Source organism: Oreochromis niloticus, linkage group LG20, assembly GCF_001858045.2.
Source record: "Oreochromis niloticus isolate F11D_XX linkage group LG20, O_niloticus_UMD_NMBU, whole genome shotgun sequence".
NCBI classification, from domain to species: domain Eukaryota; kingdom Metazoa; phylum Chordata; class Actinopteri; order Cichliformes; family Cichlidae; genus Oreochromis; species Oreochromis niloticus.
Genome location: NC_031984.2, coordinates 20,008,806 through 20,032,288, shown reverse-complemented (window position 1 = coordinate 20,032,288; position 23,483 = coordinate 20,008,806). Strand labels below are relative to the sequence as shown.

The 23,483-nt window shown below is 40.7% G+C and overlaps 1 protein-coding gene across 1 annotated transcript; it reads right to left on the bottom strand.

The window, feature by feature from the left end:
- Window positions 1-798: 798 nt before the first annotated feature.
- Window positions 799-4,498, bottom strand: tmem9 (transmembrane protein 9). The gene is made up of 6 exons (XM_003448236.5): window positions 4,338-4,498; window positions 4,100-4,245; window positions 2,910-3,001; window positions 2,666-2,774; window positions 2,310-2,441; window positions 799-2,205 (listed from the first exon to the last, which is right to left on the bottom strand). Exons 2-6 carry the CDS (start codon window positions 4,190-4,192, stop codon window positions 2,062-2,064), a joined length of 570 nt encoding a protein of 189 aa, XP_003448284.1. The 5' UTR covers window positions 4,193-4,245; window positions 4,338-4,498; the 3' UTR covers window positions 799-2,061.
- Between the last annotated feature and the right edge of the window lie 18,985 nt (window positions 4,499-23,483).

Here is a 23,483-nt window from a genome sequence, read left to right as displayed (position 1 = left end):
GTGATTTTGTTTGTGTATGTGTCTGTATATGTGTGGTTTACTTTACTGTCAACCTCTTATTTAGGATTCATAAGAAGTACAGAGACATGTAATCATTAAAAAAAAAAAAACACTATAATGCAGCTCTATGCATTTCTAAATAATAACTGAAGGCTGGTATTTAAAGGAATAATGAACAATAGGTATCCGTAAGTACACCCTAACCGCTGTAAGCGCCTCAGATTAAACAATAAAATCTTCACGTTTCCATACAGCCCATTATGGTGCCTTACAGACCGTTCATTGATTGTGTGGTGCGTGTAAATGCTAAATCAGGGTTTGCTGTTTGTGATATAGCTAAAAAGAAAACTGCAAAACTTCATCAGAATAATATTCAACACTGAATGATGGACTCAATACTCTGTAACATTCACTGTGACCAAATGATTTAGTGTTAATGTTGTTCATAACCAAACAATTTAAATGAAAGTCAACCAACCGACTATCACCAGCCCTTAAAACAGTCGGTAGAAGCGGCGCTGTTTTAAAACGTGTAATTCCCAAACCAGGACGTTTGTAGTTACACATTTTAAAACACCTTCTCAAACTGGCAACATGATCTTAAACATGCCACAGGTGACTGTTTTCCCAGCAGCTGAACACCACTCAACATGTAAGACTTCAATCTTCAAGCACCACAGACCAGTGCAAGAAGAACGCGCACTTACTGTGTACTTTGTCGCCCTCTAGCGCCATTAACAGGAACAGCAAATCTGAAAGGAGAAAAGTAATTGAAGGAGAAAAAAAAATTCCAAAACCTTTTTTTTTGAGGAATTTCCTTTTATTATTTCACGTCAAGCTAAACATATGGTTCTATAGCACACTTAGGCCAGAGATGCATATAAAACATTGACAGCAGGGATATTAAACTATAATTACAAATCAACTAATCAAAAAACAAAACAAAAAAACAAATCAATTAGAAACCAATAAACTTCAGTAGTTCATACGGTGTATGAGGTACAGTAATGCAAGCCAGTGTGCCTGTTTTTGCTGTACTAATAATTTCCCAACTGGGAGCTTCAGTAATAGGATGCGAGCAGGAATTCACTGACAGATAATGATGCACACAAGGCCCTTTCAAAGCCACGAAGCATCTGGATTCTGCCACACTAAACCACATTATCATCAGCTTTAGTGGTTTAGGGCATTCTCCTGTGATTTTTCTGAGAGTCCTTTTAAAGCTCTGCTAAATGCCTCCTTTTCTTTTTCTCTCTTTGCATGAAAAGAGTGTTTCGTCACATTGTGCTGCAGAAAAAAACAAAAACACACAGATGTGCTGCTGGGTTCAGTCAGAAAATTTAAAAATAAAATGAGTACAAATGCAAGCACTAGTTAACAATGGGTGAAATTTCTTAGTTGACCTTCCCGTCTGTTATTTTTAGAAAGCTGTAGAGTTTGGAGAAACACGATCTCCCACACAAAGAGAGAGACAGGAAAGGCACAGAGTGGGGCGCTGCTCAAATGTGAATATACAAAGTCCAAAATCAACAATCATACATTAAATTCATCCAGATTTAAATACCAATAAATAATTAGTGCCAAAACAATAGCAACAGCATTGAGACTGTATAGACAGAGTAGTCCTAATTAACTTAGCTTATTCTATCTGAGATCACATCATAAATTATGCTTGAAGGAAAAAAATTATAAATATTAACACACAATAAGCTGAAATGCTTTTGACAGCCAGTGCAAAATGGGAAAAGTTATTATTTTATTAAGACATTCAAAGCTGCACTGATGTCCAATTTGCTGAAAAGATTTGACATTAGGTCATCAGGAGTGCTTCAAGCATCAGTTTTCTTTAAACTGCAGCTTTGCCCATCTCAAGTTTTTACATCTAGTAAATAAACCAAGTTTAAACATTGTCGTGTTAGATGTGTGATGTTTAAATATTAATTCGGCAGATGCGGTGCACAGCAATGACAAAGAGGTTTTGTGATAGTGCCACTGGTGTAATATCAGACGGCCCAGGAAGGTTACGTACTCTAAACTTGGTGTTGAGGTCAGCCTTAAGGTTTAACTTAACAACTTGTGGCGGTCAAAGACTGTTTTGCGCTGCTCCTGGACCTGCTTTTTCCAGCGCTGCTGTGCTCCCTCAACCCGCTCCAGCACCGTGTTTCCTCTGGCCTGGCTGCTGCTCTCTGGCTGCGGACGCATCTCCTGAACACAAACCAGAGATGGTTTGAAATCAAGAACTTCAAACTCCACAGAAATCAAATAAATACATTGGAGTGTGCTTGGATGCTGTTTTTTTGAATGGTTACCTCAGAGTCTTCCTCATTGTGCAGCGGCTGGGTGTATGGGTCATGCTTGCGGATAAGAGGATCAACCAGTAGCAGGAAGAGCATGTAGAGCAGCAGGGCGCCCACAACCGACAGGTAAATGATGATGGTCACCTGTCATATTTAGCAAGAGTAACTCACTGAATCCAACATACAACCTTTGCAAACTATAAATTCTTTTCTTTTAAAAAACCCCAAAACAAAACAATAAACTAGAAAGGCTTTGCAATATTTTCAACGACTCATCTTATATGACAAACAATCACAATGACCCGCTTTGCTTGGGAATAAAAGCTGAGGAAGATATGTCGTCATATCCGAAGGAAAGTCAGTTGTACCTTAATTGTGTTGCTGCTTCGTTCTTCATACTTGCACTCACAAAGCAGACAGTAGGCTTCCACATCATGGCCAGGAACAGGCATGGGCTCCACTACATGCAGGCAGTTGCTGTGAAAAACATTAAAACGTTTGTCATTTCTACTGAGCTAAGAGAAAGAAAACCCCTAAAAACAGCAGCGCAGTGAAAGAGTAACGCCTTTTCTTTAAAAATCCATAAAAGTCTAAATAAAATATTTTTCTTACCAATCTTTCTGGGAGAAATTTCTGTTATAGATGTGACCGGTAATGTTTCTGTAGGGCGGGCAGATGCATTTGCAGCGGACATCCTCAAAGCTCTGCAAGAATTAAGGAACTTTTGTGAAAGTGGCCCCAAATTCAGCCCATCTTTCCCCTACAGCACTACTTGAGACGTCTCTCTATTATTAACACAAGCAGTTAAACAAACAAACACTCTGACATATACTCCAGTTATTCTAAGTCAAATGGCACAAACACACAGATGAGCACTAAATTATGAGATCCTCTATGGAAGTTTTATCTTTTGGAGTATTTAACAGTGCAAGAAGTTTTAAAACACAGCTTTTCTTTTTGGATGCTTACATAATTTTAATTTGGGCACAGAAACAAAATTATTTCACATTAGCCAAAAACTACCAGAGCCAAAACTATTAGCCTACGATACTATACATTTGCAATTTCCAACCAGTCTCACTCACACCTCCTGAGTGATCCCACGACAATTTCTCAAACGCCTCCAAATTCGATGGTCTTTTGGAGGCAGTTCTTCACAGGAGTGATGTATGTTTTGGGTCATTATCGTGTTGGAAAATAAAGCAAAACCCAGACCCAGTTTTGCTGCTGACTGCTTGACGTTTTCTTTCAAACACTTCACATATCCATCTTTTATGATACCTTCTACCTTAATGAGATTCCCAGTGAGTTGTACACCTTTTCCCTTTTGTCTCATCTGACTAAAGGACTCACTTTCTATGCACACTCATTCTCCAGGTTGACCTTGGCATACTTCAGTCTGCTTTGAAGGAGTCTCTTCTGCAGAACTGGAGTTTGTCTTAGTCTGCAACCTCGCAGTGTATTCCTACTTCTAGTTCTTTAAGACTACAATCCCCAATTTGGCTAAGAAATCCACGAGTGTCCTGACAGTAGTTCAGGGGTATTTACATAATCATTATTTAGATAAACTAATGTAAGACTAACATAAACAGGTATTCTTTAAGTAGATGTAATTGCATAATTGTGCTGGCAATATCGCCCTTGAACTATTATTTTACATTTCGTTATTTAACTATACAATCTTTATATTTCACTGAATAAAACTGAGCACAGTTTACTGAACATCTTCCCATAAACAAAGCAATACTTGATGAGATTTAATCCACAAACACAGATCCTCTGTGTACCAGCAGGTCTTTTACCTTAGCTCGAGCAAAAACGACAACATCCAGCAGAAACACGGTCACCACTGCGGCTGCAGCAAACATCCAGGATCTTCCCCAACCACACGACATTTCCCCAAAGGCAAAACACCTGGCACGACGACTGAAGGATCACCAGCAAGGCTCTGTCAAAATATAGCAGTTAGCTAGCACTGCAAGGCAGGAAATCCACGACACGAAATGTCGTAAAAACAAAGCTAGCAACGCGGTAACTTACGCTGTGAGAGTGAGGAAAACGTCTGTTTCTGCTTTGCATTCAGGTTGAAAGTGTGCTCTCACTTTGTTTAGAGCAAAGATCGACAAATGAATTTTGTCCTTCCTTATTCCGGACTGTCGTCACACATGAAGAAAACAATCCGACACCAAACATGCAGAGACAGCGCCACCTGCTGGACAAAATAAGAAGTAAAAATAATAATCAAGAATTCATATTTATCAAGCAGGTTACATTATAATCACTTACTGTCCCTCTTTATGTGGGACTGCACAACATTTTTATCCACCCCCGCCCACATACAAACACACATATCTTTAGACAGTGTCTCACATTTTGACTGGTTCTGCAGGACATGCGCTTTTCTAAAGTCTGGCTTTTACCAGTTGCATATGACGGGAAGACTTTTTTATTATAGTCAGAAAAAGGAAAAAGGTCAGCCTGTCTGATGTCATACACATCAAAGAAAGTTACCAAAGAAGTCACAAGCTTTGCAGATTTTATTAAATATGGTGGAAGCTACCAGAAAGAAAAAGGAGATGCAGCATATTTTGGAGAAACAGAGGGGTTTTGTGTGGGTTTTTTTTGTTTGTTCTTTTTTGTTTGTTTGTTTTGTTTTGTTTTAGTTTGGTTAGCTCTGCCCCCACACAGCAAGAAGGTCCTGGGTTTGAATCCAGTCTGGAGCCTTTTTGAGTGGCCTTTGCGTGCTGATCTGTCCGGGTACTTAAGCTTCCACCCACAGTCCGAAGACATGCATGGAGTTAGGTTCACTGGTAATTCTAACCTGCCTGCAGGTATTAATGGTTTTCTGTCTCTATGTGCTGCACACTGGCAACTAAGGTGTACAAGGTGTACTCTGCCACTTGCCCTATGACAGATGGGAAAGGCTCCAGCTCCCCTCCGAGTGGAGGAAAGTATTGTGTTAAGTGACACAGTATATGTGTGCCATGAATGAAAATAGCTAAAATTGTCAGATATGGCTAAAAATGCATGCCAAACTATGCACACCGAAACCCCCAAAACTTTACCAGATAGAAAAGCAGCTTAAGTAAAAGTGAAATGAAAGAGAATATGGGAGTATATAAAGACTATTGCATTAGACCATAACAACAAACTTAGTCCTCCCTCTATATCATATTTACCTAGCAAGAGAGATGAAATAACAATCCAGTAACTTGCACAATTGACTGTATTTTTGAGGTTTTGATCCCAGCATTGTTCTTACATCCCATAGACAACATTTTCCCCACATTCAGTTTGTTGGGATCCGGTCAGTGTACTTGCAGTCTTTCATTAATTTAATCAAGCCATTACTTTTCTGTGAATTATTGCACATTTTAGTCCTCAGTGCTAATTGCTTTCCATATTTGACATTTACAGTAGTGAGTGGAATTGTGAAACTACAACGCCTGGACCAAAGGTTTGCTTTCAACAGTTTAAACAGCATTTTTTTTTAAATTTTTTTATCAGCATTATAAGCAAACAAGCACTGTGGACTCCAAAGCCTCTTATCCATCTTTACTGTTGTCTTATCAGACATTAGTGATGTGATTAAAGTGTGTCATAGCTGAAGCTGTACATATACAGAGCTCAGATTTACAGAACTGCAGATTATAGAATAAGCAATTCAACTATGAAATGTTTACATTTTGACCACCTACAACATTAAAATGATGCTTAAATATTAATGTGTCTAAAAATTAGATATATCAATAATGCATAATTCCAAATAGCAATCATATGTATAATATACATGAAGCAGCCTTTATTTGTAACATTAATGTTTTTTTAATGACCAGAATAATCAAGGATATTTTATATTGTTTTGGTCAACACTGCTCTTGTGTCAAATCCAGTTTCCCTTTTGGAATTTGAAATATGAGTCTTAGCTTCTTGACCCAATCAATACCCCTATTTCCTGGTAATCCTGCTTTCACATCTCTCTGTATAGTAAGCTACTCATACCTTTAATAAGCCACAGAAATCAATGACTCACAAATTCTGCCTGAACCTCTTGAGCTTTCGGTCATATAGATCAATCGAGACCGTGGTTGTTTCTCTAATAAGCTACGATATCAGCGTGAACAACAGAGCACCGTCTGTGTGTAAACACTGTCGTTCATGTGACCTGTGATTCAACCACTTAAATCAGCTGCAATGCTGCCAAGAACTTGTTTATTCTATATATAGTATGGAGATTTGGAGTGCTGGGATTTCAGCTTCACAAAGGATGTGAACTCAGTCAGTTTATGTCTGCCTACAAGGTTGTTGTTGTTGAGCTATTTGTACGCCTAAAAAATGTGAGTGATGGGAGACTTAATCATGTGAAACACATACACAGATCACGGAAGAAATCCCGGAAATCCATATTTTTACTCATTTTTCATGCTGTACAAATTACTTATTTTAAAATCTATGACCGGGCACCATTTCTTCCTTTAGAAAACAATACATTAAAAAAGATTTCTACTCTTTTACTGAAATATGTCAACCATGATGCTGTTTTTTTTGGGTGGGAGTTAACAGGTGATACTTCACGGGCATTTATCTTTAAAAAAAATTTTTTTTTTTGCTGTTTTATTTTTATTCACAGTTAGCAGGTTTAGTTTTATGAAAAGACAAGAACTGGTCAGATTATGTGGAGAAAACCTTTCACCCAGACAATATTATGCTGGTGATGTCTTTTACGTTGTCAATGACCTTTTGCTGTTGATATACTTGGCAAGTTAGTTCTGAATGTTTTAAGTGTGTTTTGGTTTTTAATTGATTCCTCAATTGATTACTTCATGAACTCATGCATGTACTCCTTCATTCGTGTAATGATCTCCGTCATAATTCGACTCATAAACGCTTTAGATGGTGATTTGTGCGAGCTCTCTATAATATATTTCATTCTCTCACTTCTGTCATTGTAAGCCACTTAGTTCTCATCTTCTCTGATGCATGGCTGCCCTTTAATCCCCAGGCCAATTACAGCATAAATGACACTGACCAGAGCCTAGTGCCAGGTCTCATTATCAGTTCAGACTTCTTAAGAAAAGAAAGGGGATTGAGTTCTTCTTTGGGTAGACTTGGTAAAAAAATATTCATTTAGGAAAGAAAAATGAATCTAGTTGTTTATGTAAAGTGGTTTATTACCACTCAACTAAAAAAAAAAAGCGCTGTAATTGATGCGGACAGATACAAATATTTTGACAAAGTCTTTAGCCAGTGAACTGCGAACGCAGCCTGACTATAAAACAGCAAAGGGAAATGATCCATAATGGAAACACTGCGGAGAAATTCAACTCATAAACAACATCAGAGGGTGTCAAGTTCTCTTACTTGTCAAGGTACCTGAAAGTATCGACTGAATCACATTACTCAAAACATTCATTTTCCAGGGACCTGAAAGCATCAGGCACTTTGCCCACTAGGAGATGCTATAAGGCCCAAGGCAAAGCAAACTCAATCTCGACCAGCAGACGCTAGTCAAAGCAGACTTTGTAAAGATCTGGAGAGATGTAGATATGATCTAGGGCATATAAAATAAAACAAGAGAAAATATATTGTGAAATTCAAAGATAGAGCCACATAAAACCAATTAATTATTAGCTAAACAGCTACAGCAGCACTGTAGATAAATACCTACCTTATATGACTCACCTATAGGATGCTACAGGTTTTTGTCCTTAATCTAGCATTTTCAATACACCCCTCAACCTTTCAGTATGTTTCTTTTTGACCTTTATCACATCATCTGCAGTGTCTTTTTGCCCTCCTCTGTATCATGCTTTTGGAGAGAACACTGTTTGAATAACAAGACTATCTCTGAAGCGATATCTCTCCTCTCCTCTCCGCTGAGGTGGTGCATTGTGGGCAGTAGGACTATTCTAATGGACACACGTGGTAATTACAGTAGTGGGAGGTAGCAGACAGTGGTGATCCAGGGACAGCGCAAAACTATAAATCACAACTCCTGGTTCCGCCCTCCTGAGCGTAGCCGATCACAGTCAACCAAAAAGCAATTCTGCCAACATGTGTTTGCACATTTGTCTTCATCAGCCACTGGCTTGTTTTGGGCCCCTGGAATTGAATTTTTCTTTCCCATGGTAATCAAACAACGACTACTTCTTAGGTGTTTCACTCAAAGCCCCCTGCATTAGGTCTAAATATTAACCACATGTGGAATAAACTTGTCATTTTTTGTGTTTAGTTTGATCCTGTTGAAGTTACAGGAAAAAATATCAAAGAATTAATAAATTACAAGATGTTTTTTTAAAATAAAAAAAGCTCTGTGTGATCTTCAAACAGAGATAGAAGATAAAGATCACCTGTTATCAGTTTCAGTGATGGAGGTAGTGTGAGATGCTTGCTCGAGAAATGTTGTAACCAAAAGAGGTGGCAATAGCAAAGGTGTTAGAGCAGTAAGCAGTGATGGTGACTCAGAGTACAGTGTGTGTCCTGCTCTGCTTTATCTGTACGGACAGCTGCCTGTCAGCCAGCTGAGCCCATGCAGGGGGAAAGGTGTCTGCTGAGGAGCTGGTGTCAGCAAGGTGAGAGCCGAGCCCGGCTACGCTGAGCTGAGCTGAAATGGATGCAGAGGAGGGAGTGTCTCCTGCCTCTGAGGGACACCGATTTTCAGCAAGGAAACAGAGACTGCTGGAGCAGGAAACTCAGCCAGACAGAACATGAAAGCCAAGAGCGGCCATGACACATGATGGACACAAACGGAGGAAGGGAAGCCGTCCCCGCACTCACCCGCCCACCACTCGCTATTCCTCTCCTTTAGCAGTGTTGCACCCCTGCAGGAGGAGAAAAGAGAAACATGGCGATGATGCTTGAATTGCAGTGGCTCTCGGGTGAACTCTGCCCCCGTGTAATGTGTTGTCTTTGATGTTGCACAAGATGTTAGAGAGACGCAGGGAAACTTCAAAGAGAGCTTCATAGGCCAATTGCAGAATTGGTCAAAAAAGATAAATAAAACAGCAAGCTGCCAGAAATCCACACGCATCTTTCAAGGGAGACCAGGGGTCAGGCAAGAAGACAGCTGAAAACAATAGCAAGAAATGAAAGGTGACATGGATTGAAAGGTAGATAAATAGCTGCAGGGGAGGAAGGAAGTTTGTTGTTGGTATATAAGGATGCAATTTAGGTTGGAAAAAACAGCCTGCTGGTTTAACAAATACAGGCAGGCCGGTCAATAAACTGTCAGCTATTAATGTCTACTTTAAGTGACAAGGCCCCCCAGACTGATTTATAGAGCCAGCGATGCATAGAATCCTTACAGATAAAAAATGTTAGGCACCTGGCCGATCAAGTCAGCGAGCAAAACACAACACACACATGTCAGTCAGCAAAAAGCACCGATATAGATATCGATGTGGATCTTCTTTCAGAGTCAGCGCTCTCAAAACAGAAGGAGGAAGGTAAACAGCCAAAAGTCACCAAGAGCCTTTTTTTCCCCGACAAAGCGATTCCATGATCAGAAAATTTTGTCAGCTCTAATCCTTTGGAAGGAGACTCCACTCCTTCCAAAAGGTAGGGACAGAGGTTTCTGTGTGATAAGTTTTCCCTAATGAGGTGATACAGACATTGCCACACCCTTACTCCATCTCCTCATGTCAGTCTGTGATCTACCTGCCCCAGCTGCAGGCCACATCTGGAGGCACGATGGATTTCATCCACAGGGGCCTCCTTCGCCAAATGTCACTGTGAGTCATCTTCCTTTGTTTCGGCATTTGTTGCAATCTGACCTGGCAGCTCAGTGGTGCGCCACGACGGACTGCCACTGACACGTTCACATACACAAACAAAACTATTCTCCAGACATAAACGATATAAAGTAAAAATGTCTTTACAGGCGTGTCATGGTTCGTATTTGAGGAAGAGACAGACGACTGCAAAGTCCCAGTGTGTCAAAACAATGATTTTATTACAACACATACATGTGGGAAGCCGAGCACGATCACCCAAAAAGCATCGGTCTTCTCACAACAATAAATGGGGTGTGATATATATAACATATGATGACAAGTAATATGCGTCACAGCAGATAAAAAACATACATGTTCCAGTCATTCCAACCTTGAACATCTTCTAAAAAAAGAACAGTTCCTTCCTCTGTTCCTCCACTACATGTTTCCTGTTATTTTACCTATTACACTTATTTGGGGAACTGAACTGTCACGTATGCAGTTTCTTTGCTTGAAACTTCGCAATTTCAAGCAAAACAAGTCTAGACACTGTGTATGTGTGTTCAGACAGCCCATGTGTCTTAACCTCGGTGCATGACCTTACTCTGAGTCATCTGTTACCAGGCAGAACTCCAATGCAGTCGGTTGCTGAACACACAGGCCTCTATTCAGTTTCTAAGTTGTGCGTGATGTATTGTAAGCATGTATGCAATTCTTTCATAACTCAAGGTCACTTTACTCAATAGATCAGTCGGACCTCGCGCCGCTGAAGCTTCCGACCATCAATTAATTGACCGAGCTTCAACTCTTTAATTAGCACAAAAATGCAATGTGTATAACATGAATACAGTTGCACCTGCAATGAAAGATTATCATGTGATTAAGCTACCACCTGAAATACAGACTTGAAATACAGACTTTAACCTCAACAGCTTCAAAAAATGTGTCGATGAAATGATAACTAATGCAACATGAATAGTAACAGCAAAATAATTTTCTAATCTCTACAGGCGGTATGGTTGAGTAACACTTAACTATATTTGTTTGGTGCTTTCTGCCCGGAACAAATCAGACGTAAACCCTGTGATATAAGATCAAACTTGTCATCTCACAGCTTCAGAAATCAATAGAGCCCCACACTCTACCACTAATCTTCAACACACATGGAGCAAGCTCTGGATGACTGGTTCAGAGACGGCGGCAGGAGCAGAGCAAGGGGAGTAAAGGAATAAGGTAAGATAGAGGAAGGTGACAGTAAGGAAAAATGAGACGTGAGCTGAGTAATTCACATTTAAAGCTATTTATGTTAAGTGTCTGCACATAGTTCTCTTTAATTTGCCCCAAATTTTATTAGTATAGACTGATTTTTTAGATTTCTGCTTTCACACCAGTACAGTGGATGCATATTGGAGTTTGAGGTTTATTATGACATTAACAACAACATGTATTTACATAAATGCTTCTCTCAGTGACCCACACAACTCACTGTTGTAGAAGAAACATTTTATGATATCGTGAAGCCTTTGACAGCAAGGTCTGCAGCTATAATCTAAAGTGACGTAAATACATGAACGGTGTTTTAGTGTAACTTTTCAGTGCCTTACTACATACAAAAATAAAACCCATGTAGGATGGCGTAGGATCAGTGTAGGAAATGACAGAAATCAATTAAATATTTCAAAAATAGGAAAGTAATGTAATGTGTTTCTTCATAATGTACAAATCCAATGTTCGATCTGCGTGATCTAGGTTTGGAGCTCGATCTAGCTATTAAAAGCCAAACGGACACCTGGAGTCTCAACCTAAAATGTGTGCAATTAAGTTACAAACGCAGATCTGAAAATGTGGAGAAGCTCTGAAAAATATAAATAAAAACAGAATGCAAGGATTCACAAATCTCACAAACGCATAGAAAACATATCAAATGTTTCAACTGAGAAAACGTACCATTTTAAGAATGATACGACAAAGAAGACCAAGAACTGTCGAGCAGCTAGAATCCTAATCAGGCAGAAATGGGGCAACGTTACCCTGTCAAAATCCAGCAGCTGCTCTCATCAGTTCCCAGATGTTTATGGGCTGTTGTTAAAGGAAGAGGCGATGCTACACAGTGGCAAACATGACCCTGTCCCAACTTTTTTGAGATACGTTACTGCCGTCAAATTCAAAATGAGCTAATATTTTTCATGAAATAGTAAAATGAACTTGAAATGCTTTCTACAGTCTACTGTGAATAAAATATGGATTTATGAGATTTTTGTTGTTGTCAGTCTTGTAGCATCAGACCGTGTGATGTGTCTTCTTTTAAAAAAAAATTCTGTTTATCAAGCACTAAAGAATTTATACAATTTCTTTTCACATGTGCACTAGTGAAACCTGAAAAATAGATTCTCATGTGCAGAATTTTGATTGAGTGAGACTTAATTTGCAGTCAGTGCAGTAAAGGGCTCTACATCCAAAATTTCCTTAATGGGATTCCTTAATATTAAGCATAAAGTGATTGTTTTTAGTGGTTTTCTTTAACTCCCTTAGGTGAAACTGAGTTAGCCCACCCTATTTAACAGCCTCTGTCATATCTCATTCCCTTTCTGGTCTTTATAGACTTCATCGCAGGCCTTCTTTTAATGGAGGAGTAGAGAGGCTGTTTACCAGACGTGAGGAAAACAGAAAACAGGGATGGTGAAAAGACAAGGGAAACGGGGTAAGCGAGAGGTGGAGGTTTATAGAGTGAGAGAGAAACTGCAAAAGAAAAGGGAAAAGACAGAGAACCAGGAGGAGGTGGGGTTAGAGGGAGACGCTCCACTGCCTGGCTGACAAACACAGGGTCCCTCCAGAGTCAGGCAGATGAGAAGGAGAGGAGGAGAAAGGGAGAGGGGTGAGAGAAAAGGAGGGGAGTTTGATGTGGGCAGTCAAGCCCACCACCCACCAGCAGCCTTCCTCTCATTCTCCACAACTCCACCCTCCCGCCCCCACTCCAGCAGAAAATCTATGCCTGCTCTCTTAGTATTCCTCCCATCTCTTGCGAAGGCTCTGCGGAGGGGAGAGCAGACAAGTGGACTACTAGTGAGGCCCTGGCCAGCCGTGTGTGATGCTATCTGGGAGCTTTTTCCCCTCCTTCCCTTTTAGGATGGGGTGTTTGCTCAGGGCTGACAGGACAGACAGAGCACCCAGCCACTTGAAAACCTCCACCAGGGACCTGAACTGGACACATCCTATCTGTACACCCCATTTTCCTCTCCCTCCTTTTTCCCTCCCCAGAAAACCTGTAGATCAATGGGGTCAACTGTGCAGGTTGTCTATTCTCTGACTGAACCAGAGTGCACAGATGAACCAGGGAAGGTGTGGCGGACAAGCAACATAATTAAGATCTCTTCCTGAAGAAGGCTGCAGTGAAAATGCTTAATATTTATTCAAGAGCCACGTGTTCACTTAGATATAACCTGTGCCTGTTAATATGAGCTCTCATTGATTTCAGGGAATACAAGAGCACTGGTTGCATGTGAGTTTTTGTAATTTGTGGTCATCCCTTTTACTCTTCATCTAACACCAAGTTAGTGCAATACTATTACTGCTGCCTGTCAGTTCTTTGGTTTATGAGCAAGCAGCCAACATAGAAAATGTCATCCTGCCTCAGCTTTAGGCACTTCTGCAGGTAACCAATGTTAGCAGGACAGCATGCTAAGCTAAAATGGTGAACATAATCAGATCTGCTTTGCAGTCATCATGAACTCTGTCATCATGAGCATTTTAGAATGCTAATAATGTATGAACAGCATAGCACGAAATGACATACTGGCTCCTTTGAAAAGATTAGAAACAAATCCAGATGGAACAGATGAAGCTAAAAATGAGTGTTTCCACAATCATAAAAATGTTGATGCAATGTAGCAATGTTTTATTTGAGCAGGAAAAAAGAAAAGGCAGAGAAGTTGCAGACATGTGTTGTATCCTAATTTTGAGTAGGTATTGTACGTATATTAAGTAAACTTTTGCTTTATGTATGTGCTTTATGTATGTGTTATCACATGATGTGGCTTGCAATAAAAGCATAAAATTGCTAAAATGACATAGTGTGTATGTGCTGTTTGCTTCAAAGTGCTGCTAGCATGACTGTAGACTACACAAATGCAAGCACACTGTGGTGAAAGTTTTTTAGCCTTGTTTCAGATCATCAAACACATTTACCACCACCATGTCTGACTGCTGGTATGATCCTCTTTTCACGAAATGCTGTGTTAGTTTTACGCCAGATGCAATGGGATGCAAACCGTCCAAAAGGTTCTGATTTCTTTAGATGTGGTTCTGGGTTCCTTTGTCACTTCCTGGATAAGTCACCAATGTCTTCTTGGAGTAATTTTTGGTTGGGTGGCGACTCCTGGGAAAGTTCACCACTGTTCCAAGTTTTCTCCATTTGTGGATAATGGCTCTCACCGTCATTCTCTGCAGTTCAAAGCCATAGAAATGGCTTTGTAACCCTTTCCAAACTGATGGAGCAGATGTTCCTGCTTGATCTCTCATGATAGCATGATGTGTTGCTTTTTGAGATCTTTTAGCCTACTTCACTTTGTCACATCTGTAGATTAGATTAGATTAGATTAGATGAAACTTTATTAATCCCTTGGGTGGGTTCCTCCGGGAAATTCGGTTTCCAATAGCACAGCACCGACAGAAGTTACAGAATAGGAGCAGAAATATACCATATATACACATATATAAATACAGAGTATACAAAAGGGATAAATAGAATAAATAGGAATAAGAATACAAGGGAATTGCACATTTCAAGTATTGTGAGTCTATTGCACCGTTGGATATTAACAAAAAGTATTGCACAGTGAAAAGGCACTACAGCTTAGTTGTTCCCCCCTCCTTTGTCCTCCTGTTTCCCCTCCCTGTCCCCTCCAGAGAGGAGTTAAACAGTTTGATGGCGTGTGGGACAAAGTATTTATGTATTTATGCTAGTTATCTGTAGAGAGATAGTGAACTGAGCTTTCCAAAAATATGCTTAATTCATGATTTAAGGGCAATTACGTTTTCACACAGGGCTAAGTACATTTGGATAGCTTTTTTCCCCCTTAAGAAATGAAATCATTTAAAAAACGCATTTTGTATTCACTCATGTTATTTTTGTCTAATATTAAAATATGCAAAATCCTAAAAAATCAGAAAGGTGCAAATACTTTTTCACAGCACTGCAAATGTCTACAGAATATTTAAAATAGGATTGACAAGTTGTCCAGATTGACTGGTTTATGTTATGCAAATCTGAACTTATCTATTTACATGCAGTGATATTTTTGAGAAACAATGGGTGTCTTGAAAATGGTAATCCAGGTTTACATGAAAAAAAGGAAAGACTTGAATGATCCTGAGGGGATTTGAGGGTGTGAACCTGGTTTGAGGGAAACTGAAGGCAGAACCTTCTCTTTTCTTTACCTTTCAGTAATTACCAAGCAAATAAGTGGCAAACAAAGCGTGTGTGTTTCAGAGTGTGTATTATCAGTAATGTGAAGCAGCGTATGTGCACTGTCGGGCTTTACTTGTATTGTATGTTTATTTTGCCTTTAAGTGCATTTACACACAGTTAGCCATGGTCCTCTGACAAAAATAACATGGCTATCGATCACCTGTGTAGCTATAATCTCCATTGCCACTGCTGGACCATGACTGCTTAACCACAAACACACAAAGCTTTGTTGTTCTTAATATCCCCCTCCAAAGTAGCCAGATCCTCTGTCACCTTGAGCCTGGTGCGTCATGCTTGTGTGATTGCGCTAAAGGTCACAGCTTGTAGCTACTGTCATTAGCTGTCACTCTTCCGCACTCCCTCCCGTTTCCCGCTTCTCTCCTCCTTCAAGTCGCTCTCTGTCACGCATTTCTTTCTTTGGCTCTGGAACACGGATCAAAGTGCCATCCTTAGTTGGACCTTGAAGGTTGAGGAAAGTGAGAAGCGACCCAGATGCACAATGAGTCTGCTTTGTGTGTTTGTGCATGATGTGCAGTGAAGCTGATGAGGGTAGCTCTGCTGGGAGCACAGTATCTTTAAGTGTTAGAGCGTATCAGACGGTTATGCCTATTGCAATTACACTTGTATTTGAGGCAGAGTCTATTGCTATTTGAGGATTCACTGCCTGAGGGGGGAGGAGGAGAAAATATGTGTTTTTCAGCACTTCAGTGACTAATCAAGGTCTAATATTTGAGACTGCAGTGAGATGATAGATGATTGCATTTTTTTTTTTCATGGACACGTAACACATTGCTTTCTTTACAGAAACGCAAGAAGAGGCAATTCAGCATATTGTTTGGAAATCCGGCGAAAATTGTGAAGACACGAGTAGTAAAGAGTCGTGGTGCATTCCAGTACACAGAGCGGGACCACGTGTGGTTAATTGAAACATGTTTGAGCGAGAGGAGAGAAAGAAAGAGGAGAATTAGTAAAGAGACAGCAAACACAGATGTGGCGTTTTATCTGTTGGGGAGGTGAGGGGTAATCACTGCAAACTTTAATCAGTTCAGATCAATTATTCATGGTCAGGGGCCTATCGAGCTGATTTCTAAAATGCCCCTTCTCTCTCGCTCTCTCTCACTTTTTCTGACAGCCCTGTATGAATAATTCAGACTGCATTTACACAAAGAACTCCATCTCTGATACCTGATCAGTCAGTTAGAAACATTATGCAACTGGGAATGTCAATTAGAAATGGGAAAATGGGTCTCCTGGTATGTTCACAATAAAAAGAAAAACAAAGCCACTCAAGGAGAAGCACAAAAGTCTTGAAGAACTCCAAACTTCATTATTCACTGAGAGAGAAGTTCTCAGCCTTAATGGGTTCAGCCAAAGTCAAGATTGTCCCTACGCTGTATGTCTACTCATCATCCATCAGTTTGTCTATTCACTAAGTGGACCCCACACACAGCTAGCACTGCGTCAGACCAGCTCCATGTTGAAGCTCTCATCGTTTCTTTTGCGCCTTTCTCCTCTTGTTCTATCAAAAAGACTTCTTGCAGCTCCCAGTGCTTGTTCAGATTGATTTGGCTGCCTAATCGCTGTTACCCCCATGTTTTGCCAATTTTTTTTTTGTTTTGTTTTTTACAGGCTGTCACGTTTGCTTTTATCTTTTTTGGTGTCTGATTAAATTCCTCACTATTTGGTGAGCTCCAGTGGGCAGGTTATATGCAAAAGTCCCTACCAGCCTTTGAGCTGTCCTTCCCCTGGTCTTATTTTGCCATCGAACTCCATTCTCTGCCTTCGAAGAGAGAATACCTTCTCTAGTGTCTTATGGTCTTTCATATCCATCATTGTGTATTGAAAACTACCTTTAAAAGCTTCTCTAATGCACAGTTTCTTAACTGTGAAATTAAACAACATGGCCTTGAGTATTGCTTTAATTGTAATTGTGAAAATCCATAGGAATTTTGATCTTTTTGATCTTATGTGATGATCAGTTGGACGGCATGATGGTGTGGTGGTTAGCACTGTGGCCTCACAGCAATCGGTGTGCACGTTTTCTCCGAGTTTCTCCGTTTTCCTCCCACAGTTTCAAGACGTGCATGTTAGCTTAATCGGTGCTTCTAAACTGTAGGCATAAATCTGACTATCTAACTGTTTCTACGTGTTAACTGTGCAACAGACTGGTGACCTGCCCAGGCTGTACCCTGCCTCTCTAACCATGACCACTCAGAAAGGCTCCAGCCCCACTGCAACCCTGAGCTGTATGAGTGGAAGCAAAAGGACATATGATCATCAGTTAGATTTCCTAAACTGTAACTTAAAAAATAGATTAAAAATTTTACAGGTATGATAGCAGGTGAAGCCGTCAGTGGGTCTTGAGTCTGGGACACCAGTTTCACAAACAAGCTTTTGTTTTTGACAAATAACTGATCCATTAAAACAAAATCAAACACCAGTTGATAACACACTACGTGGAAATTTGAGGGAAAGAGATACTTATATATATCATGTCATGGCTGAGATATTTCAGTCTAAACTAGTGTACCAACTAACCCACCACACTAATGGAAATCTGCATCTGCAGCCATGCTGCTATGCGTAAAAAGCATGCCCACACCTGAGAAAACCTTGCAGTTGTCATGCCGCCTTGCTGCAGGACTTTTGAGGGCATGCCCTTAAAGTTGGTCTGAAAACTCACTAGTACAAGGACAGAGAAGCTAGTAGGATAAGTGTTCAATAGCAGAAGGGTGGTCAGGGAGAGAAAGGCAGATAAATAGACACTGTAGAAATGAGAAAGTGTAATTCTTGCTTGGCACAGTTTGTCATACCGTACCTGACAGCCACCAGCCATAAGTCACCAAATAATCACTCTCAATAATTCAGAGGGATCTCTCCTGTCCTCCCTTCCCCTGTGCCTGCCCTTGTAAAGCATTCCCATGACATGAGGTCAAACCACATGGCCACACAGACATTTTAAGCTGCCTGTAAATGCAGAACGTTTAACTTGACTGACTGTATTTCAACAGGGCAAGACAACAGATTTGGGGGTGGCAGTGGGGGTGGGGAGGGGTTTATAAAAAAGCAGGAAATGTTGTTCATGCCTCCCAGCAGTCCTGCATCTCAGCAACTGGACTAATAGGCTATCACAGTTGACATCTCCATGGGAACGTCCCACTGTATCACATTCCACTGCTGCTTCCTTTCACACCAATGATATCTTCCTGTGAAAGCATTAAGAGTTGATGATGTTTTGCTTTCCTTTGTCTTGCATTTCCAAATGTGTACTGTTATAAACACAGCGGACCATTGCACAGTTTGTCAGTGGACAACAAAGAAGACATGCATATGGAAGGAAATGTTGCATATAGTCCACACAAACCTTTTTTATGGCTGGAAAGATAATTAAATAAAGGTTGTAAAGGGTATAAATGAAAAAAATAAATGGAGTGGGTAAATATATAATTTCCCTGACAGCAGGTATTTTGGTTGGAGTGACTGGACAGTCTATTCATCCTCGTCACAGTGCTGTCACAGTTCTGCTGCAGTCGAGTGATGACCATCCTTGTCAGACCAAGTGCTGTCTGTCTCTGAATGATAGAAATGTAGAATGTGTCCGTACAGATGGACGGATCAATTTCTTTCAACGTGTCCTCTATTCCTCTGTTCTTTCTTCTGTCATACTTTCAAAATCACTGTAATTTCTCCTCTCCTGAAAGATTTGTGTGTGTTTTTGTGTGTGTGTGTTTGTTTTCTTTGACCATCTGAATCTTAATCCACACCTATACACCGGTAAGGTTTTTGCTCTGACATCTGTCCCCGCTGTGTGTCACTTCACGACCTTTTCTCTTTGTGTGTGTCCATCATCTCTTTTGTCTGCGACTGCTGGCTTGGGTGATCATGTGTGTGGCGTGTGTTTATTTCACAGTGTAGCACAGGAGGGGATCGCCTCCGACTTGGGGATGCTCTGAAAATGTCATTGTTTGGTTGCGCTCTGCTTTATGACACAGTTTATACAGCGCCAATGATTTTTCTTCCCCAGTGTGGCCCTTTTGCTTTGTCTGCCTGGAATCATGAACGGTAAATAAGTGGTAATGGGAGTGAATGGGAGGGGAAGTCAGCCAACGTCTTTCTGTCATCACTTTAGAAGGTTGCGACCCTAAAGCACGCTGGCACAGAGCTGTTAAATTATTCAGGCTGTGTCTCAAGCCCCGATCTCTGGAGAAGACGGGGCTGTGATTGCTGGGAGCTGACTGACTGACATTTGCACATGAAAATCGCCTCTGTTTCCCCCAAACACCGGTTCTGCTCAAAGAAAACAGTAGAGGGACCTTGGTTCTGGAGGGTGTAGCGCTGAGCAGCGGAGGGCTGGTTTGGTTGCGGTGTAATTAGAAGAACAGTGCTGCACAGCAGTGGAGGCATTGCTTTTTAAATCTGCTGCAGTGAACAATCAGACCGATTTCACACGTCTGTAACTCTTGGAGAAACGAACTAGGAGAAAAGTTCTGATGTGTGGTAAAATTGGACTTCAGTGTAAATGAATATCCTGAAAGTGTCAATATAATGAGCGTAACCTTACCCTGAAAATTGGAATGGCAGAGCAAGACCTAGGGGACCGGCTGACTCATAAATCATCTTTCTTTGTGGGGTCAAGGGCCATTTGAATGAGACATGAGCAGAAATGTGATTTTTAGTTATGAGGATATTTTCGCACCTATAATGCAATAATACTTTGTGCATATCTCCAGCATACATATTGATTAAATGCCAGCATTTGTGTAAATAGAAATTTCAGATGGCTGGGATTAATGCTAGAAAGAATCAATGTTTTCCAAAAGGCCATTGCATGCTATCTCACCGAATGGTTGAACGTCCATATAATGATGCATTACAGTGTACACGGTTTGGATGTGTTGCAAGTCCAGCAACGTGCATCATAACTGCTCACTAATTGCAAATTGAGGTTTGTTTTATTGCAATTTATTATAATCTTCAGTAAATTGTTACTAAAACAGTCCACACAATCCAAGTTGTTAACTGTTATTTGGCCAATTAAAGCTGGAGAGCTTTTGATTAATCACACTCGATCCAGAGTGCAGTTAAAGTGAGTGGGAGAGTGTGTGTGAGTGGAGAGAGTGAGAACATCCCTCTGTATGCTGGACCATGTCTCTGAGTTGATGGCGAATGGAGCTGGTGTAGAGGGTGGGAGGAGGCGGAGGTGGAGAGGTGCAAGGGATAACTGGCCCTGTTGGGAGGGAGGCTGGAGGAGAACACAAATAAAGAGAGGGAGGGTATTCGAAAGGGAGAAGGAGAGGGTGGAGCATCGGACAGATGACAAATTGTGATTAATAAATGTGGTTCAGGACGGCAGTGTGGAGGGTTGTTATTAATAGAGAGAATTAGAGTGGCTGTGCAACTCAATCTGCACACTGTCACTCTGCATCAGGCCCCATAATCAGAGCCTAATGAAACAGCAGAGCACCAGGATGTAGGCACATCCACACTCATCCACGCTAAGCTTATAAGCCTACTCTTTCACTACAGTACAGCACACACTCCCAGGTATGAAATAAAGTAAATAAAGCTTTCCAGATAGTTAGCCAAAAAATAAACAGACATCATATATTTTCAAATGCGTTTTGTGCCATGTTTTTTGCATTGCGCTTTTCTTTTACTCCACCATACATCCAACTGGAACCACATTTGCAAGAGACAGACTAAATGAAAGAGTCCCTTTTATATTACTGATCTATGTTACTTTTGATTTAAAGACAAGACTTGTCTCACTGTACATTATTTTTTTCATCTGTACAATTTAACACTTGTCCCGGACCACCTTTGTGCCCCTAATGACCTCTAAATTGATCCACTAGAGTACAATCTACATAGCAAAAAACAGGACCTTGATAGTTGAATAGCTGTCAGTGTTAACTATGGAAGACGTGTATGGTGGTTCCCCAGGGAGTAATAGTCCTCCTACAGCTATGCACCTCTTGGGGACATTATGCCATCATCCATGAAAGAACTGATGCTCAGTATGAGAAGTTTGCACAAAACGTATCACATGTCGTATGCAACGTATCTATTCCTGGTTGATTCCTAGTCTGCGAGCAAGAAAGATTCCGTTTTTTTCAATGTGAAACTATTTGACGATTGCTATGGATCGCTGCACTGAAGAATTATTATGTCTTTAAGAAACTATGCCGACAAAAGAGCAATAGCAGAAGACAAACATAACGTGAGTAATGTGGCCATAAATAAGTTTCTGCTTCGCTCTTACTTATTTACACAGAGGAGTTGAGAGAAAAACTGGTGCTCGGATTATGCAGGCGTGTGCACAAAAGACAGAGATTTATTCTTGGTGTATCATAATATATGAAATTAATTATTAAACAAACTAATAACTCAAAAAGCCCAGTACTTATTCTCCTATGGCCCTTTTGCTGCTGGTGTCAGTCGATTCTGTGTGAGTCACAGTGAAATCAGAACAGGTAACATGATAAAGCAATTGCACTGAATAAAAAGAAGACACACTTCATCAACATAATGCATAATATTGAAATTTTAGGTGAGCGCGAATAGTCAGGGGAATGAATCAAGAGGAGAATAGGGAGAGAGGGAACAGACAGCTGAAAGACATGCACATATTTCAATATTAATCACCTCAGTAATATTTTAACAGGCTTTAAAAATCCAATCCTGAGCATATTGCCTCTGACTGTTGGCAATGATTATCTTCCCCATGCTGCTTAGGAGCTCTGAGCACTGTTCTAGTGGGACAGACTGACTGACCTGCAAACTGGGACTGACACAGCATTTAACTCATCCCGGTGCTGCCCAGCTGCACCAACATCTCCCAACAGAAATATTGCTCGCTATCGCTCCCCAAACCTTTCCGACACCAATTTCCCACTAAGTCCAAACCATCCTTAGAAAGCCACCTTAAAACTTGGTGATTATTTATCTCTCCATGTCCGGTGGGATAAGGTGATGATCCCTACATTACCAGACAGTGGTCATCGTATTTGAGGAGATGGAGGTCGAGGGAGGTGGGGGTTGATGAAAAGGGAATCATCAATACTGAATGCAGACCTATTCCCCTTGCTGCCACTGCTTCGGCCATTAAACTTTAAACTCGCAGATGTGTGATTGTGCCTGTCAGACAGGTGACACGAGACTCCAAGGAAATGATGATATGAACTAAAAATCTGCCCAATATGTTTCTGAAATGTGACCACCAGTGAAAGTGATGCCGTGGTAACTAAAACTGTAGGGAATGCTGATACAAGGATGCAAAACTTGCCTTTCCAGAATTAATGGTGTAAAATCTCTTTGTGTGTCTCCATACATCCACTATGATGCATGTGTATAAACACTGAAGTGGAGGCATTGTATGTGCCTGTGTGTGAGTTTTTAGGTAAAAGAAAAAGAGCAGCACAATGTCTGGGGCAGGGTGTCTCACTAATGAGGCTTTATAGCAGTGGGATGCGAGTCACACACACAGACAATGGTCTGGGGAACATTTAGTGTCTCCTCTCCATTCCTCACACATCATGCCGAGGCAGCTTTTACTTAGTCACCATGCTCTGTCCTCCCTTGCCTGGCACACAGAAGATGAAAACATCTGCCTTCCTTTTGCAACACTCTATCAAACATTTTGCTTGCAAAGAGTTTGCCTCTAACAACAGGTGAATGTCGGGCTAGCGAGATACAGATGGAACAATATGTGTGGTTTAGTCCACATTTGTGTCAGTTTGAAGGTAAATAAATGCAGCATAATGACAATATGAACAACAGCAACATAATACAACAGCCATAATAATGAAATAATAACATTTGCTATTGTGAGTGTGTATAAAAAGAATTTAGCAAAAAAACATCCGTTTTAGCAAAAAAACAAAAAAGAAAAAAGGAAAAAAACAAAACGGGGATAGCGCAAGGGAGAGAGAGAGAGAGAGAGAGAGAGGGGGGGGGGGGGGGGGGGGAGAGAGAGAGAGAAATCTAACAGGTGTAGACTAGGACTGC